This window comes from Podarcis filfolensis, assembly GCF_964270895.1.
Source record: "Podarcis filfolensis genome assembly, chromosome: 7".
Taxonomy (NCBI): Eukaryota; Metazoa; Chordata; class Lepidosauria; order Squamata; family Lacertidae; genus Podarcis; species Podarcis filfolensis.
In genome coordinates, this window is record NC_139603.1 from 53,985,598 (window position 1) to 54,003,533 (window position 17,936).

A 17,936-nucleotide genomic window follows, 5' to 3' on the forward strand; every position below is an offset into this window, starting at 1 on the left:
CCGACCCCAGACCCTAGAACAGGCAGCTATCCGCAAGCCTTCCGAGCGCGGTGGGAACTCCCGCTGCGCTCAGAAAGCTTGCGGATGGCTGCCTGAAGCCTGGCGAGTGCAGTGGGAGTTGGTGCAGCGCTCGCCGGGCTGCAGGCTGCTGCCCGCAAGCCTTCGGAGCGCTCCAAAGGCTTGCAGATAACTGCCTGAAGCCTGCATTTGCTCCATAGGACGCACACATATTTCCCCTTCATTTTTGGAGGGGAAAAAGTGTGTCCTATAGAGCAGAAAATACGTTATATAAAGCAGGCCCCACCCTTTCGGGCTTTGCTCAACTTTTGGAGAGTGATCCCACTGGGCCTTTATTGCCAGCAATAAACACCCTTTTGTTATTCCTCAATGCTGCTGGAGTTTTTCCTTTCAGTCCAGACGTTTATTTTGCTACAAGACCATTATGGAGAATTTTATTTTTTGACTGGTTTAGGAAAACTCCTGTAAGGAAAAAAATAGTAAAATACAATGAACTAGGTTACTGAATAAATGGCTGTGTTAGGAGGGGCAGTTAACTAAGTAAAACTGAAGCCCCAAGTAAGAAGGGGAGGAAAGTCAAATGTTAATGCATTACAAATGAATCAAATAAATAAGTATGCATTTGTGTGTGTGTGTGTGTGTGTGTGTTTCCTTTTATTATGTTTTAAATATATATTGTTTAATTACAGGAAAATCAAGTTGTTAGAATATGGTATGAGGAATGTATGTCTAAAGAAACCAATAAAAATGGACTGGGGCGGCGGGGGGGGGGGGGAATACAAGTTGTCCCATACAGGGCTGATTCACTTCTTCTTAGAATCACTTCCCTCTCGTTTCCTTCTCTATTCTCAGTTGTTGTTTTATTGGCCCTGCCGTTCCTGTGGCAATACATTGCGCGGGCAGGACCACTTCAGGCTGCAGGTATGTTTCAATGCTACAGAGCAGCTACATGCCAATTAAGTGGGATGGGGACCAGGCTGGGCTGAATCCTCCTCTTATGTTATGATTTTTTTTCCCCCTGCAAGGGGCACTGAAAGATGGCAATCTCCACCTGCCTTCTGAAGTGGTACAGCCCAGCGCGGGTGGGGGGGGGGTTCACATTATGTTTCACACAAAGCCTTTCTCCGCCGTATCAGTGGCGCGTGACGCAACAGGAAAGCCGGGAAGCGGCCGAGAGGCGCAGCTGCCCCTGGTTGTGAGGAGAGGCTCCCTCAGAACGTCTCCTTCCCCTTCTGGCAACCGGACGACGGCGCGTAACGTCGCACTGCATTGCGGCTCCCTTCCCCCCCCCCCCACACACACACTCTACCGGCCCGCAAATTCCCTACCTGCCCCCCGCCCCGCCATAAAGAAACCTGCGCTGGGCCCAAGCGCGCGGCAACCACTTGGCGAGGTCCCTGCGCGCGCCTCGGCGTCTCCGCCGCGCGCCAGGAATGGTGGGGCTGAACCTTTGATGGAGCGCCGCGATCCGAAGCCGCGCGGAGGTGAGTCAGCGGCGAGGGCGCGACACTCGCGGAGCCGAGGGGGAGCTTGACCGGCCTCTGGCGCGAGGGAGGCGGGGAGGAGCCCAGCTCGGAGGGAGAGGGATGCCGAGGCGGAACGAAAGAGACAGGGACCTGAGGGACGCGGCGCGGGCTGGAAGCCGTTTTCGCAAGGCGGCTGCTCAGGAACCAGGTTGAGACCAGCCTGGGCGTAATTCCCATGGAACTCAGTGGGAGTAACTTACGAGTAGGCACGTGTCATCCGTTCCCTGGCTGGGGCTGTTGAAATTGGACACCATCAAAAAGGGCTAACAAACCACGTCAGACATGATGCTGCCAAGTTGGCCTGCCTGGCCTCTTGCAGGCGGCAGTTGTAAGGCCTGAATCTCCAGCTGGGTTTAATTTTAGTATTACAGGTACTAGTTTTATTGTTTTATGATTATCAAGAAGCCTCCAAGTTGGCCTGCCTGGCCTCTTGCAGGTGGCAGGTGTAAGGTCTGAATCTCCAGCTGGGTTTATTATTGTTGTTGTTGTTGTTTATTAATAATAATAATAAACAATAATTAACAAGAACAATAGCAAAACATTAAGAAAACTGTGTATGCAGTTTACAAATTTCAGCTGGGTGCAAATAGAGGCGATCTGCCCTTCTCTACCCCCCCCCCAATTCGCCTCTATCTGAAGGGCTGCCCTGTGACATCACCAGGGGCTGGGCACTGAAGTGTCAGGGTCTGGGATGCTCCTGGCCTGGCAGTCCTGAAAATGGCCTTGATTTTCTGGGGAACATGACACTTGTTTAGGTAAGCTTTTAATGTTTGATGTATTGCAGTATTTTAATACTTTTTTGGAAGCCGCCCAGAGTGGCTGGGGAGGCCCAGCCAGATGGGCGGGGTATAAATAAATTATTATTATTATTATCATTATTATAAATTATTACTTGCTGTGATAATTGCACTGCATTAACCACAAGTTTCTTTTCTATATTTAGGGCCAACATTAAGAAACTTCTTTTTCGGCCAAGTTGCTTTTTAAAATTTTTAGACGGAAGATGATCAGTTCATTTTCTTATTTTGAACAAGAAGAAGTGACGTGGCTCATGGACCTCCTGAAAAATTGGATGTATCCAAATAATTATCTAGGGATTTTCACAGACTATACAGTGTACCTCTTGGTGATATTAACACCATTCATAATTCTGCTGTCACCTGTCTTAGTCATTCTTGGATGTATTTACCTTTCTAATTTTCTTCTGAATATTTACAAGATAAAGATTAAGGTAAAAGGAGATGATTATCTCAGTAAGTCATGGGACACTGGAAGGAGGGCAGTGCTTTATCTTTGGGACATGTATGGCACAGTGTGGCATGGTAAGCACCATTTTCTCCCCCTTTCAAATTGCACAGGGACAACTTGGGTAATAGGATTATTTATTAATCATGAATTTTAAAAGTATTATGTATTAAAGTTTTTGTTAGAAATACTGCAGAAATTGATTTTAATAATATTCACTTGTATCATGCAGTTCAAGTGTTTGCATACTGTACTTTTATCTCAGTATGCTTGACAACAGCCCTGTAAGCTGAACTGGTAGCATTATCGACTTACTTAAAACTGCGTAGGCAGCAGTCTTTTATATGTTTACCTGGAAGAAGGCCTGCTGACCTCACTGGTTCTTACTAATGAGTATGGGATTGTATCACTAGGCTACAATTCTATTCATACTGACCTGAGAGTTAGCCATATTGAACTCAATGGGTATTAGGAGTAGACCTCTATCTAGCTACTATTTATTTATTTATACCCTGCACTTTAGCTGAAAATGTGAGTAGACATCCATTTATTTATGTTCCCAGAGTGGCTTACAACAGTCACCAGCAAAGCTGTCCTTTTCCTCAGACACACAACTTCAAATGACAAAAACAGACAAGGAAAAAGGTATGAGGAGGGAATAGTTAAAAGGCAGGTCAAGTATCAGTTCTAACAGTTACATTTCTTGCAGTAACCGGCTGGGATGAAAGGTAGCTTGATAAGAGTGGCTGTCAATGAGTGACACTTGAGGAAGGGCCAAAGAGGTGACAGAATAGCCCTGTTTCTCTTCTCTCCCTCTGCTCTGCTTTATGGCACTTTGGTACTTGACTACATGAACAAGGACTTGGGTTATCATTATTGTATGAAGATTCTATGCATCATTAAAATCTTTTCTTTTTTTTTACATGATGGAATGGTAATTTAGTAAAAGTACTGACATCCCTGGAAGTGAAAGCATCATTATTCAAACCACCACAAGATGTGTACCAGATACATCTAGAGTCCCTGTGCTACATTAATATAGGGTCTCAGCAAATGCAGTGGGTTTCACTTCCCAGGGTGGAACAGTGGAGATACCCAACAGTAGGTCTGTGCACCACCTGTGACGGCGAGGTATCCCCATTCCCAGAAGCCCCAAATTCCAGTTTCTTTGGTTCTAGGCTGGCTCTCAGAGCACCCCTCACATGCAAACAGCCAAGTGCCATGGAAACAGGGGAGATGGCAAGCCAAATAGGAGTTTCATACCTGTCAGCAGATTGCCCAGTTGGCTGTACTTTTGGCTATTTGAGAGGTGTGTAAGCTTCTGCCTTGATCATGGCTGGGCTGAGAAGCAAGAAGGGGTGAAGTGTCTGAGAGGAATTCACTGTTGGGCTTTTACAGTTGCTCTGTCAGCACAAGTATTTCTGCCTGCCAGTTGGAATGATCCCTCCTCTCCTCCCCACACATGATGTTCCAGGGCTTCTCTCGACCCTCCAGAGTAGATTGGTGGAAGTAGAACAAGGAAAGCCCCATTGCACTAGAGAAGCCCTTGTGGTGGCGTCCACTAGAGTGTCAGGTTAGTTGCATCCAGCCCTGTAGGTCCTTTATAAGCCTTGAGTGAAGTTTTTCATTTCAAAACCAGCAGCTCCTTTAGAGCTCCAGGCTCACCTTTCATGAGCTGCAGAAATGGGTAAGTGTGCAACTGTGTCTGAATTTTAAAGAAATTAATCACAGGCACAGGAACTGATGATAATTGGGACCAAAGCATGTGGGAAGGAGGTTAAATCCTTCCCTTAACAACCACAATGGCAATGAGCATTTGCCTCTCAATCCAAAAAATACCAGCAATGAGGTGGGGGGGAGCTACTGGTGGAAGTTTCTGCCCTAAGCCTCATACCTGCCAAAATCATTGCTGGGAAAGGAAGGACCACAATGGAAATCTAACATCATTATTATTATTATTATTATTATTATTATTATTATTATTACTATTATTATTATTTTAAGCACAGATGTAGGTGCTCACTGTGCAATTAAAGTATCATCTGATTCGACTGTCATTGTAGTGAAATAGGGGAATACAGGCTACTCAACACTGTTAGACTAAAAAATTAATTTGGAGTCCATTTCTGACTGCAATAACTCTACTAACATTTGACATTCCTTGCAATTTCTTCTGTTGCTTTCTGCTAATCTTAGGGGCTTGATTGAAGCAATGCTAAAACTCTTGTATTCTGTGCTTTGAACAGGTTATGAGGTGCACGGGATGGATAAAGTACCAGAAGGACCAGGGCTTGTTGTATTTTACCATGGAGCCTTTCCTCTAGACTATTTCTACTTTGTATCTAGACTCTATTTGCAGACAGGCAGACTCTGCCAATCAGTGGTTGATTACCATTTTTCCAAAATACCAGGTAAAATGTAGTGGGTGTGCATGTGCATTGTGTTGCAAAACTTTAAAATGTACACCATAATTTTAAAATGCTAGTCCTGAAACACAGGCATATCTGGGTACTGTTGCACTGCTGATAGGAAATAATATGCATCTTGCCTAGACCAGTGTTAGAAATGGCCAGTCTCTGGGGCAATTTTAGAAACCCCCAGTCAAGTCCCTAGGTATGTCATAATTGACATTTCCACTTGCTGTGTTTACATTGGCTTTAGTTTGCTTCTACATTTATATAGGTTTATCCAGATGTGCCCAAGGACTAGGGTTTCTCTATAACCTGGGGATGTCTAGGATGGCTCTTTCAGTGTCTAGTACCCCTCTGAAAATACAAAATAGGCCAAGATTAGCGCTTTATGTAGTATCTCCTGGAAAGTTATTTGAAGGATTCAATTACTTGCCTCAACAAACCAAGAATAACTAACTGCATATACTGCCCAGAAGATGCCTTACAAGATGTGCTAACCTGCTGATAAAACTACAAGAAAAGTCTAGAAAGATGCACATAGAAAAAGAACACGAATGATGGACTCCTCCAAAGGGATACAGTGGTACCTTGGTTCTCAAACTTAATCCGTTCTGGGAGTCTGTTCGGCTCCCAAAACCATTCGAAAGCCAAGGCACAGCTTCTGATTGGCTGCAGGAGCTTCCTGCACTCAAGGGGAAGCCATGTCGGACGTTTGGCTTCCAAAAATGTTCACAAACTGGAACACTTCTGGGTTTGCAGTGTTAAGGAGCCAATTTGTTTGACAACTAAGCCGTTCGAGAACCAAGGTACCACTGTATTTCACTTTCTATGCTCCCTGGAGCCATTGCTGGTTTGCCAGCTCTCAGCTCTCCTTATCCAATACCTTTCCTTCTCCCCTCTTTTCTAAACAATCGGCTTCCTATGTTTTCTAAATTTCAAAGCCTAACTATAATGTCTTGTCTTGTACCGCTGTGTATTCTAACTACCTGAATGCTGCCTGCTGATTCAAGTCTTGTTGCCTTTGGGGGGGTTTTGTTGTTGCTGTTGGTGTGTTTTAAGCCCACATCCATGAAGCCCAATTTGTTATTTTAAAGAGCAATATTTTTGTTTGCCTCTTTCAGAAAATAAGTTTTGATCTTGAAAGCTTTTAGATATGACTAGTTTATGTAAGTGTTGAATGAACACATTTTATTTTTAGTGATTTGTTTCAGCTTCTCAGCACTCAGTTATTAAGTATCAATTATTAAAGAAAATCTCAGTTTAGTAAGAGATTTGTGTATTTGTGTCTATGCGTGGTATGGTGCCCTCCAGAACAACAAGGTAACTATCAGTACTGCAGGAGTCAGTGTGCTTGTGCTCCCCTCCCTTTCTGTCTCCCATCCAAATACTAATCAAGCCTGATCCTGCTTAGCTTCCGAGATCAGACAAGATTGGTCATGTTTAGGATAGTATGGCTGTAGACCCACTTTCTCTCTGTCAAGTAGCTAAGGAGCACTCTCAGAGTAGGTACAACTGATCATGTGTTAGGGGAGGCAGCTGTGCTCTGTTAAATTAACTGTGGGTTTCTATGTTTGATACATTTGCCTTGGATGAAAGAGGAAGAGAAACATTGGAATCTAATGCATTTATAAAAACACATTTCAGAACACTGTTATACAGTATGCATAATTAAGCCCTGGTCAGTGGCGTAGCGTGGGGGGTGCAGGGGGGGCCAGCCGCACCGGGCGCAACATCTGGGGTTAGGGCAAATCCACGGGTTAGGGGGCGCAAATCCACAGGTTAGGGGGCGCAAATTACTTGCCTTGCCCCGGGTGCTGACAACCCACGCTACGCCACTGGCCCTGGTAATCCATTTGCAATATCTAAGGCTGAAAACCTTGGAAACTTAGAACAACATCCAATGGTGCGCAATGGATTTTGGGTTTCTTGTCTACCTCCCTAGCCCACGAAATGCCCATAAATTCTGTTTCAGAGGATCCTCTGATCCTCCAGAGCAAATTATGGGGGTATATGGGAGGCTTTACAGCTAAGGAAGGTGAAGCCTCTTCATGTTATTGAATGCTGCTCATGCTATGTTGGATCTTGCCCTTAGTTTTGAGTAACTTTTATTGGACTCAGTAGGAGTTATTTACATAAGAGCAGGCTGCATGAATGGCATGTAGATTTGCTTTCAAATTAAATGTTAGATGTTGGGAGCAGAATAATATATCAAGCTTTGGTTTCTTAATGTGTATATAAAAATTTTGGTGTTCCAAAAAAGGATGTGCAACAAGCTGCATGTTTGCATGGATGAATTAATGTAATGCTCAGAAACACAAATGGATGCTTTCTGTTAGCCCTGCAGTCTCATGCCTTTTCTGTCCACAACTGATAAACATAATTTAATTTTATTACATACAAGACAGATGCCAACTTTTAGGCTACAGTACTACACTTACTTACCTGGCAGTGAGCCTCACTGAACTCTGGTTCTGGCTTCTGAGTGGAAGTGTATAAAATTGTGCTGTTGCATTTGAACCTATCTTTCATAAAAGATGGCAAATCTTTCATTTTTTTATGTCTAAAATGTGCAGGATGTACTTGTTTTATATAGTGTGTTTTCCCTTTAACAAAGTATTTCTCCTGCAGGTATCAAACTGTTTTATAAAGTGCATGGCCTTACACATGATGGAAGAGAGGAATGTGTTGAAATTCTGAGAAAGGGATACTTGCTTGGAGTCTTACCAGGTGGAGCCCGAGAAGCACTTTTTAGTGACGAAAACTACAGTCTCTTGTGGGGTAGCCGCAAAGGCTTTGCTCACGTGGCCAGAGATGCAAAAGTGGTGAGTGGCCAGGTGCTGTAGATTTGAAGTGTGTGTTTCTGGTTTTTGTTGTGTCCCTGAATAGAAAACGCATTTGCAGCAAAGCCGTAAGAGAACCTTTTGAAAGATCAGTGATGCTACAACCGTTTTATCCATGTGTGGTGAGAAAATACTGGCAAGTTGTCTGGACGTGTCATGGGATGAGAAATCTCATCTGCTGGACAACTCCACCTGATACAGTAGTAACAGGATAAAGGCTACAACCTTTCAATAGGACAATGACCAGCAGTGCCTGTGCACCAGATGCATTTAACTTTAGAGGGAAGTTAAACTTACTTATGGAGGGTAAAATACATTAACATGATCCAAAGGGGAGGGGGTTGGATCCTTAAAGCAAAGGTTTTTCCTTTTGTCTTATGCACTTGATATTTTCTAACTTCAAAAAACTTGTTAGGTGGGGCATAAGAGAGTTAAAGAAATGAGAGTTAACTCTTTCCCACTGGAAATCAGTGAGATTTAAAAGTTTTTATCTTTGGGCTCATGCCCCACGACAGCTGAAGAAATATAATTTATTTATTTTCTTTCATTTGTATACCACTTTTCTTCCACCGTGTAACCCTGGGTGGTGCCCATGTGATTCCCGGGGGGTGGCCAGGCACACATCAGTTCAGCTTCAGCAAGGTGGTGGTCTCATGTGGCTCCAGACCGCACCCTGGGATGATTAATGAAAGGGAATCCCCTCCTTTTTTCAAAACGGCAAACAGATGCATGAATATTCTCACCCACTCATTTTCTTAGTATTAAATTGCTGAGTAACTTGCTCTAATTTTCATTGGCAGTAACATTACTTTTATCACTACAGTATGTGAATGAGTCTCAAACTCTTGTCCCTCCCCTTCCCCAACTAGGAGGGGGAAACTGGAAGCTTTCGCTTTCATTTTTAACAAACTTCAATGTAGCATTATGCCTGAAATTGGTAAGCTGTTTAGTTAAACTTCAAACATTGTTTCAATAAAACATAGTTCAGAGTTTACTTGACAATGAAGTGAAAGTTTCTGATGATCTCACAGATGCACCAGAGTAGCTGGGTTTCCCTAGCCAGATGAGCAGGGTATAAATAATAAATTATTATTAAAATTATTATAACGCAAAAAGCCAAAGCTTATTAATGTAAGGACTAAACCATAGTTTATCATTACATTGAGATGTGTCGATTTCAGTTTATGTAATGAGCTTAAAATACTGATGCTGAAATTTTGAGAGACATAGGTGAAGTGATAAGTTTCATTGGAAAACTGGTTTCAGAATTGTGGCATCTTACCATACAACACCTTTTTTATACATGGAGATAACATCCATGAGATGATTTCCTTTTTGTGCATGGAGGATAACTAAGATATCAATACAAGATATTTAAGTAGTGGAGGCTGAACTACTGCCCTAATTGTGGCTACTTTTCTCCCACCTTTCTCAGCCTATCATCCCTATATTTACAAAAAATCTTCGGGAAGGATACAGAGCACTTGGAAAAATATGTAAGATTGATTCCCCTTGCATCTTCCCATATCAGCTTATGCCCTAGGGCTAAACACATTACACATAAGTAAATTCCACTGGCTTCAGTTGGACTTCTGTATAATTGTGTTTAGAATTTTTCTCCTGGAATATTTTTGTTGTCATCATGAACTTTATGCTGTCATACATCCTTCTCTGCGTTGCATCACACTGTCTTATCCTAGCTCTTTTTCCTTTACCTGCTCCATCTCTGTTTGTGTGGTTCTTCCTCTTCAGTTTCTTTGAATTTGTTTAGGTGTCCAGTTGTGCCTGGTCCATGGCCGGGTAATGCGGATTTACTTGTACTGTAGTCTAGTCTGTATTTGTGCACACATTAGCACATTGAAATCAATGAGGTTTAAAATATGTATAATTATACAATGCGTTGAGGCTGCTTATTGTGCATGACAATTTAGACATACTTTTTGCACAGTTAGCACCAACTGCATGGCCTTTGCTCATCTATTATTAAGGCTTCTTCTCATTCCTAAGACTATATCATATTACCATATATTAAAAATGAGAATTTTTGAAAAATTTACACACAGGGCCATTTAAGTGGCTGTATGAACGTACCCGATGGCCAATTGTTCCTGTATATGGAGGGTTTCCAGTCAAATTTTGCTCCTATGTAGGAGATCCCATTCCTTATGATCCGAATATAACAGTTGAAGAACTAGTTGAAAAGGTAAGTTTGGTGTACTAGGTTTTATTAATACCTATGTTCTAAAGTACAAGGCATATGCGTAATGTAGTACTCTGGGAGTGCAATCCTATGCACACTTTTCTGGGTGTACATCTTACTGAGTTCAGTGTTTCTTGCTTTTCAGTAGGCATGCATAAGGTTACATGGTTAGGATGCAATCTTACACCCATTTACCTGAGATCGATTCAGCTGGACTTACTTCTGAGTAGACATGTATAGGTGTTCACTTAAACTCCTCACTGGAGTATCAGGAAGTCCTGGGGAAGAAAACAGAAGAGATGCATTGCTGAAATATTGGACTTAACGGAAGAGAAAATGACAGTGGCCAAAAAATGCTGAGGTAAAATACTGGGCTTATAGAAAATAATGGAAGGGACCCAGCGTACCCCAATTGCCTAATATGGTTTTTGGTTTTCAAAAGAGCATTACAGATAAGAAACCAGTGTTGCAGGTTCACACAGTGAAAGTATCAACACTTGCCTGAAGACAGAGAAAGTGTAGCAGAATTAACCTACGGTAAAATTGTCTCCTGGGTTTCAGTGAGCCTCTCCTGTCATTTTCTGATGCGTTCTTTTGTGCACACCAGGAATTTGAGAAAAGGGGAAGATTACAAAACTCGGGAGGGTGTCCTCCAGTGTGCTTTATAGTGGTATAAAGACATTAAAAATAGATTAGATTATACAGGGGAAAATATTTCCTCAAGTTTATTTTGAAAGATTGTGGGGTTAGTTTCACTTTCCTATTAATTTCAGTAGGAGTAATTAGGTCTCCTGGTGTGAATTCCTACGTGGAAAGGGGTGGAGAGAGGCATCCCACCTTTAAAGGCCTGCTGGCTTGGAGCAACCAGGCTAGAAAGTGGGCGGTGCTGAACTTACCTCCTTCCACCCCACTTGTGTCTTCCTCCCTGCTTCCTTTGGTTTTAGTGAGAAGATAATTAGTTTTACCAGCTTGAGGTTCTTCCCTGGAACATTCTGTTTCCGGTCCTAATGACAGCTACCACTGGAAGATCACTGATAGTACATCTATGCAAATAGAGTTTTCCATGGGTATAGCAGGAACATACAACTCCCTTGCTACAACAGCTTCACTGGCCTGTCGGTCTGTTTCTGGGCGCAATTCAAAGTGCTGGTTATGACCTATAAAGCCCTAAGTGGCTTAGTTCCAAGCTGACTGTATTTCCCCTATACAAACCAACTTGGGTTTTGAGATCTTCAGGGGGAACCCTTCTCCTGGTCCTGCCACCCTGACAGGCCTGCTTGGTAGGGACTCAGGTGAGGGTTTTCTTGATGGCTGCTCCCGGACTCTAGAACTACCTCCCTAGGAAAGTTAAACTGGCTCCCTCCATGTTGTACTTCTGCTGGCAGATGAAGACTTTTTCATTGCAACAGGCCTCTTGAAATTGATTGCTTTTAATGAAAGAAAGGGCTGGTGCAATGCTGGATTTATTGTTTTAAATAGATTTGAGAGACAGAGAGTTTTAATTCTATCAATGTTTAATTGCTTCTTTCTGATATCTGTAAGTCATCTTGAGTCCCTGTCAGGGGAAAAGGCAGGGTATAAATAAATGAATAACAATAACAAGAATAATTCTGTGGTGAACATGGGTTCTCCACTGGTAGATCATTAGATCTAAGGACAAGGGGCACTTCTATGCCATTCTCCACCCGGTAGATTTGGATTTAGGATTGCTCTGCTCATAAATTAAATGTAATTTGCATTTTTTTAAAAAAAAATTAAAGGGAGGGGAGAAAAGATGGAACACAACAGGACACATGACCTCTGAGAATTGCATGGAATATTAAGTGACAGAGCTCTACTTAAAAATTGGACCTACTAGGGTCCACAGCCACTCTGTTGTGTAGAAGGGTTAAATACTTTAAACTTACACTTGCATTTATATATTCTGAGGTTATATAAAAATAAACATAATATTTTCTGGATTTTTTTTTCAGACAAAGACAGCAATAGAAGATCTCCGAGATAAACACCAAAAAATGCCAGGTAGCATACAAAGAGCACTGTTGGAACGATTTTATAAGATTCCAAGTTAATAGGGAAATTCTTTTGAAAATGTATATATTTCCTTCCTAACAGTCTTGCAGTATTTTTTTATTTATACAAGCATCTCTTTTGTTGAAAAAACATGGCTAATGTTTTGTATCACAGAAACTGCATCTTTCACTCTAAGAAAAGTGCTTGAGTTGAGTTTTTGCCAGCTGTTTTTTTGGGGGGGGGCTTTTTTATTTATCCAATTCAATTGGAGTTTAAGCCTGGTTTTGGCATTGAAACTGCCTGGGTCACCCTGATGGGGGTCTTTTGCTGGGAGAGAGTCAGGAAGAGTGCAACTGTTGATTCTCCTGGACCTCAGGGTACCTTTTCATACCATGAACCATTGTATCCCTCTTTCCAAGTTACTCCTGGGTAACATTGCTCTTCTGCTCATACCATCTTGGCATACCAGGTAAAGTCCTACCTGGACAGAGAGTCTGGATTCAGTGTTCCATGTGCTGGTTACCTCCTGTTTGCATCACTGTGATGCATTTTATATGAGGCAGCCTTTGAAAACTGGCCAGAAACTTCAGTCAATACAAAATACCAACTGGGACTAGTCATCTTCACTGGATCCCTTTATACCTTTAACAAAAGAAAATAGCTCATCTAGTCTAGCATCTTTTTATTGTGGTGGCCAACTAGAGGCATATGGGAAATTGAAAGCAGGGCCTGGACACAGCCCCAAATTCCCCTACATGCCAATTTAAACCCTTTGTGCTCTGAAGCCTTGGTATCTGAAGGCTGGCCCGCATTCCACATATATCTGCCAGGACCAAAAATAATCATCAGTAGGATGTTTCAGAAGGAAACGTGTTGACTAGAAAGTGAAGGTGAGGTTCCCAGAGGAAGAAGAGAGCTTAGTGATTTTGTGGGACATTGGGGAAGCTTTTAGGGCAACAGTCAAAAGAAAGCGGGCCAGAGACTGGGGGCGATTCAAGAGGGTAGGCTAGGAGTGAAATAAAGTTCTTGTTTTGCAAAAGAGTAATAGTGTCAGGGGTGCTATGGAAAGCATAGGAAGGAGAGTATGAGATACTGGAGCAAGAAAGTCAAGAATGAAAGAAAGGACAGCAAAGGAAAGAGAGCAGGTCACCCAAAGAAGGAGGGGGAGGAAAGGTTCACAGGAATATTTGGTGCAAGGAAATGAGATATTGCTGTCATTCAAAAGGCTAGAGCAAAAAGAACTGTTTTGATGACTGAGATGGAAGTGGGTGAATTAATGATTAAAATGAAAGCCCAAACCCCAATTTTCCTGTCTTATCAAAGTCATTGAGCTGGATTCAAGTAATGTTATGCACTAATGGAAACCAACGTAAGGAAGATCCTGTCCCTTCCTAGGCTAGCAATATGAAGATAAAAATCAGCAGGAACTGTGCCCATATCTGTTTGCCACTTGTAAGTTGATTTTGGTTGTGGTGACGCAGGCTGGACTTTCAGCCTTCTAATCCATGCAAGGCTCCATCAAAGTGATAGTGATCTCAAAACTGTGTGAGAAAGCCTGTTCAGAATTGATCCCTTGGCGATGGAACGCCATCATCAGAGATGCACACCGTACAATTGCTTTCATTTCTTTCTGGAGCAAGACAGATACCTTTTTATTTTCTCAGGCCATTTAAATTATGTTCTACATTGGTTCTACTACTGGATTTTATTCCTCTGCCCTGAGTTTCATAATGAATTATTGCTACTAAGTCTCTCTGCCCCATTCTAAACCAACTTTCCTTTTTTTAATATATATGTATATATATAATGGTGTGTTGTTGATTTTTTTTTTTGTTATTTTATTGGTTTTAATCCCTATTTGTCATCCTGAGCGTTTTGATTATAAGATTATACATTGTATGTATTAAAAAAATAAATAAATTCAGCTGCCCAAATAAGGTTGGTGTATGATTATATTGCAGCTCAAATCCATCCAAAACTGCAATCCTACATACACCCATTAAGACATTGGACCTACTGGACTATCACTCCCTGATAGACACATGAAAACTTGTTGGATATATTGTTCTATGAGATTCCAAGTACATCTGTCTGTAATTCCAACCACCGTATATAATTTGGTGATGTAATTAGATAATTTATTTAGGTATTTATTAAAGTGTTTGGGCTGCTGCTGTTTAATGGCAGATTGGCCCATAATCAGACATCTGTCATCAGCTTCAACTGGCCGGCTAAACCAGGTGAGGGTAGCCAATGAGTATAAAATCTTTGGTGAGTTAGGGACTTCCACTGCATGCAAAAACTGGCTCCAGCAGACTTGAGTGGACAAAACAAATCCAGATTGGAGTCCCCAAGTTAGCTGGATAGCATCTTATATGCCTCCTTCTGGAGACACAGGGTGGATCTTCCCAGAGGTCAGATGCAGGTGGAACACTACCAGGTTGATCTGCATCCACCTCGAAGGCACTGATATGGTTTGGGTTCAACTTCTTACGCAGGGCTTTCCAAGGCAGATCCTGTGTCGAGAGCCAGACACAACCCCCCACTTGGATCAGAGTTCCTGGTTGCCTGTGCACATCAGCTGTCCTCTGGTATGTCACTTTGGGGCGGTCAAGTTGCGCTCATAGCAGCTGTTGAACTGCTTCCAGCTCTTCCAGTGTGAGAGCCAGTATAGTGTAGTGTTTAAGAGTGGTAGATTCGTAATCTGGTGAACCGGGTTCGCGTCTCCGCTCCTCCACATGCAGCTGCTGGGTGACCTTGGGCCAGTCATACTTCTCTGAAGTCTCTCAGCCCCACTCACCTCACAGAGTGTTTGTTGTGGGGGAGGAAGGGAAAGGAGAATGTTAGCCGCTTTGAGACTCCTTCGGGTAGTGATAAAGCAGGATATCAAATCCAAACCCCCTCCTCCTCCTCCTCCTCCTCCTCCTCCTCCTCCTCCTTCTTCTTCTTCTTCCACAACCTCTGCTGCAGCCAGCACTGACAAGAGGGGAGCCGGTGTCTGGCAGGTGTGAGGATGATATCCATTGTTCACAAGGGAGTTTGCTTGGTGGAGGCATGCAATGAGTTATTGTATGTCAACTTTGCTAGCTAGAGGAATGCCATCCAATTGTCCTGCTGGCAGTTGACATAGCAGTAGAAATATTGCTGCATAGTTGATTTCCTTTCCTCTGCATTGCCATTTGTAGCTGGATGGTGGGCAGAAGAGATGCTCAGCTCCAGCTCCAGCCACTGCATTGAATTCCTTGCAGAACTGAGCAGTGAAGTGGGTTCCTGTGCCAGAGACAATCTGCTGCAGTAGCCTGTGCAGCTTAAAAATGTGGTCTGCAAACAGCTGTGCAGTTTCTCTGGCAGTAGGGAGCCCCTTGCATGGGATGAAATGTGCTAGATAACCATTGTGATTCATTTACTTTCAACACTGTTCAAAGGAATTGGACATTATTTGCTGGCAGCCCAGGCTGGATAAATAGAAACCTGTCTAGTTATACAGTAGATAAGTTCCAGTTACAGGTAGGTAGCCGTGTTGGTCTGCCATAGTCAAAACAAAAAATTTTTTTCCTTCCAGTAGCACCTTAAAGACCAACTAAGTTAGTTCTTGGTATGAGCTTTCGTGTGCATGCACACTTCTTCAGATACACTGAAACAGAAGTTGCCAGATCCTTCTATATAGTGAGAAGGTGGGGAGGGGTATTACTCAGAAGGGTGGTGGGAATGGGTGGTTGGCAGATAGCTGTGATGAGCCTGTTGTGCAACTAATGGCTCTTGTTGTAAAATAAGCCTTGTGTAACTGAATTTTACATAATAAGTGAATGCCACATAAAAGTTAATTTCACATGACTTACTTATTGCACAAATTTTAATTATGAGTTTCAATCATGTGCCAAGTGATTTATTATGTATGTATTTATAATAATTGGGTTTTGTGCAATTAGATTTTGGACAGTTTAGTGTATAATGTGTACATGGCTTATATGCAATAGGTGGCTTCTTTTCAAGCTAAAATAATTGGGTCATGTACAAAGAAGCTCAAAAAGGAGAAAGTATGAATATTAGAAAATGATGAAAAATTTAAAAAAAACTAGAGAAATTATTCAAGTGGAGTTAAAGTTCTGCAGTTCAGATTTTGTATGTAAGGTGTATGCATTTTATATGCATGCCCATTTTTGTACGCTTTTCAGTGGGTTTTTTTTATTTTGTTTTTGTGGTGTGTGTTTTTTGTTGTTGTTTTTTTGAAAATACAGTACATACAGTATATTCATTTTGATCCAAAACTTCACTGTAGAATTTGGAGAAGGATGCAATACAATTGATAGCTGTATTCAGCTCTGCAATTCAGTCTGGGACTGGCAAGTTGTTTTAAAATGCTGACCATTTAAAATGCTGACCAGATAAGGAGAGTATGTTTAGCATAAAGAAGCTAGGGGTCTGAAGGGAAGGGAAGGATTTGGGGCTTGCAGTTCCAGTGGTGAGCTAGGAGAGGTGCAGAAGAGGAAAGAGGCCACTATATTGTTATGTGTTGGGGAAGTAGGCTGTATGTCTGAACCGCCTTCTAATTCCTGGGATCAGCATAGGTTCAGTTCCTGGAACAGCCTGGCTAGCTTCCTGATGAAATAATGGCTCTCTAAGTATGGGCCATTAAGGTAACAAAGGGAGTGCCTCTGTGTCATAAGACAAATAGGATGGTGACAAAGGCCAAAGTTGCACAGTTATGTGAGCTTAAAGGTAGAAGCTGGCAGGCTGTAGGTTGGGCAGCCGGGAGACTGAGCAATAAAAAGAGCCTGTTGAAATAGGAGAAGCAGAAGTGCTCTGGTCCATAGGGTCACGAAGAGTCAGACACGACTAAACGACTAAACAATAAGGAGAAGCAAAACCCCCTTCGGGTCTTAATGATGTGAACCCCTTCATCATAGGTTCGGGTTATATGTATGTGTGTGTATGTGTGTGTGTGAGAATAAACCATATATCATAAAGACCCCACAGTCTCGACTGTCCCTCATTCTAAAGGAAACACATACCCTGGATAAGCACTCATGGAATCACACACCTCTCAGATATTGGAGTTGTGTGCAACAGAATTATAAAAAGAGCCTATCAAACACAGTATTGAAAAGAGTACCCAACTTTTCAGAGTAATGGACTCTGCAGGAGGTAAGACACACTCTGATGGTCCAGGAGACCTTGGGCGGGTACAGGTTCTCATATGTCATGAGTGTCTTTACAATTCTGAGATTCTGCTTTCTATGTGTCTATCATAGAATCATAGAGTTGAAAGGTATCCTGAAGGTCATCTAGACCAACCCCCTGCAATGCCAGCAATCTCAACATTCAGTCCCCCATCCAATTTGAAAGCATACCAGATCCTGTTAGCTTTGTACATGTGCTAGCAGTATTATTGCTGTATCACTAGGAGGTTGTTAACATCCATGTGTATGGGAGAGTGGAGCCCTATTCTCACATTCATTAAACAGAGGGTGAGGGATTGAACTGATTGGTACCACTCAATTTCAGTGTGTTCAACAGAAGGTGTGAGCAGGGCATTAAATTCATACAGCTGTATACGTCTTTCACTTGAACTTGTGGAGGTCAATGATGAGGTCACTTGGCACAACCCTATTCCTGTTTTCCATGCCTTCTGTGAATGCCATTCGAAGCTGAGAGCAGGGCTCAGCACATCTCTCGAAATATC

At 42.4% G+C, this 17,936-nt stretch overlaps 1 protein-coding gene across 4 annotated transcripts; it reads left to right on the plus strand.

Moving 5' to 3' along the window:
- Positions 1 to 119: 119 nt before the first annotated feature.
- LOC310766624 (DGAT1/2-independent enzyme synthesizing storage lipids-like) lies at positions 120 to 14,187 on the plus strand. Of its 4 annotated transcripts, none has more exons than XM_083623089.1 (7): positions 120 to 1,502; positions 2,488 to 2,866; positions 5,036 to 5,200; positions 7,829 to 8,022; positions 9,476 to 9,536; positions 10,104 to 10,243; positions 12,214 to 14,187. In XM_083623089.1, exons 2-7 carry the CDS (start codon positions 2,548 to 2,550, stop codon positions 12,310 to 12,312), a joined length of 978 nt encoding a protein of 325 aa, XP_083479215.1. In that variant the 5' UTR covers positions 120 to 1,502; positions 2,488 to 2,547; the 3' UTR covers positions 12,313 to 14,187. The 4 variants fall into 4 exon arrangements, with proteins under 4 accessions (XP_083479215.1, XP_083479218.1, XP_083479216.1 ...); XM_083623090.1 differs by lacking the exon at positions 120 to 1,502 and adding an exon at positions 1,527 to 1,692; XM_083623091.1 differs by lacking the exon at positions 120 to 1,502 and adding an exon at positions 1,729 to 1,750.
- The last annotated feature ends 3,749 nt before the right edge of the window (positions 14,188 to 17,936 follow it).

Bases quoted from the DNA above. Each gene is read 5' to 3' on its own strand.
- LOC310766624 (XM_083623089.1), top strand. From the start codon at position 2,548: ATGATCAGTTCATTTTCTTATTTTGAACAAGAAGAAGTGACGTGGCTC. The intron at 2,867-5,035 runs GTAAGCACCATT...TGCTTTGAACAG, and splicing joins GTATGGCACAGTGTGGCATG to GTTATGAGGTGCACGGGATG. The intron at 5,201-7,828 runs GTAAAATGTAGT...TTTCTCCTGCAG, and splicing joins CCATTTTTCCAAAATACCAG to GTATCAAACTGTTTTATAAA.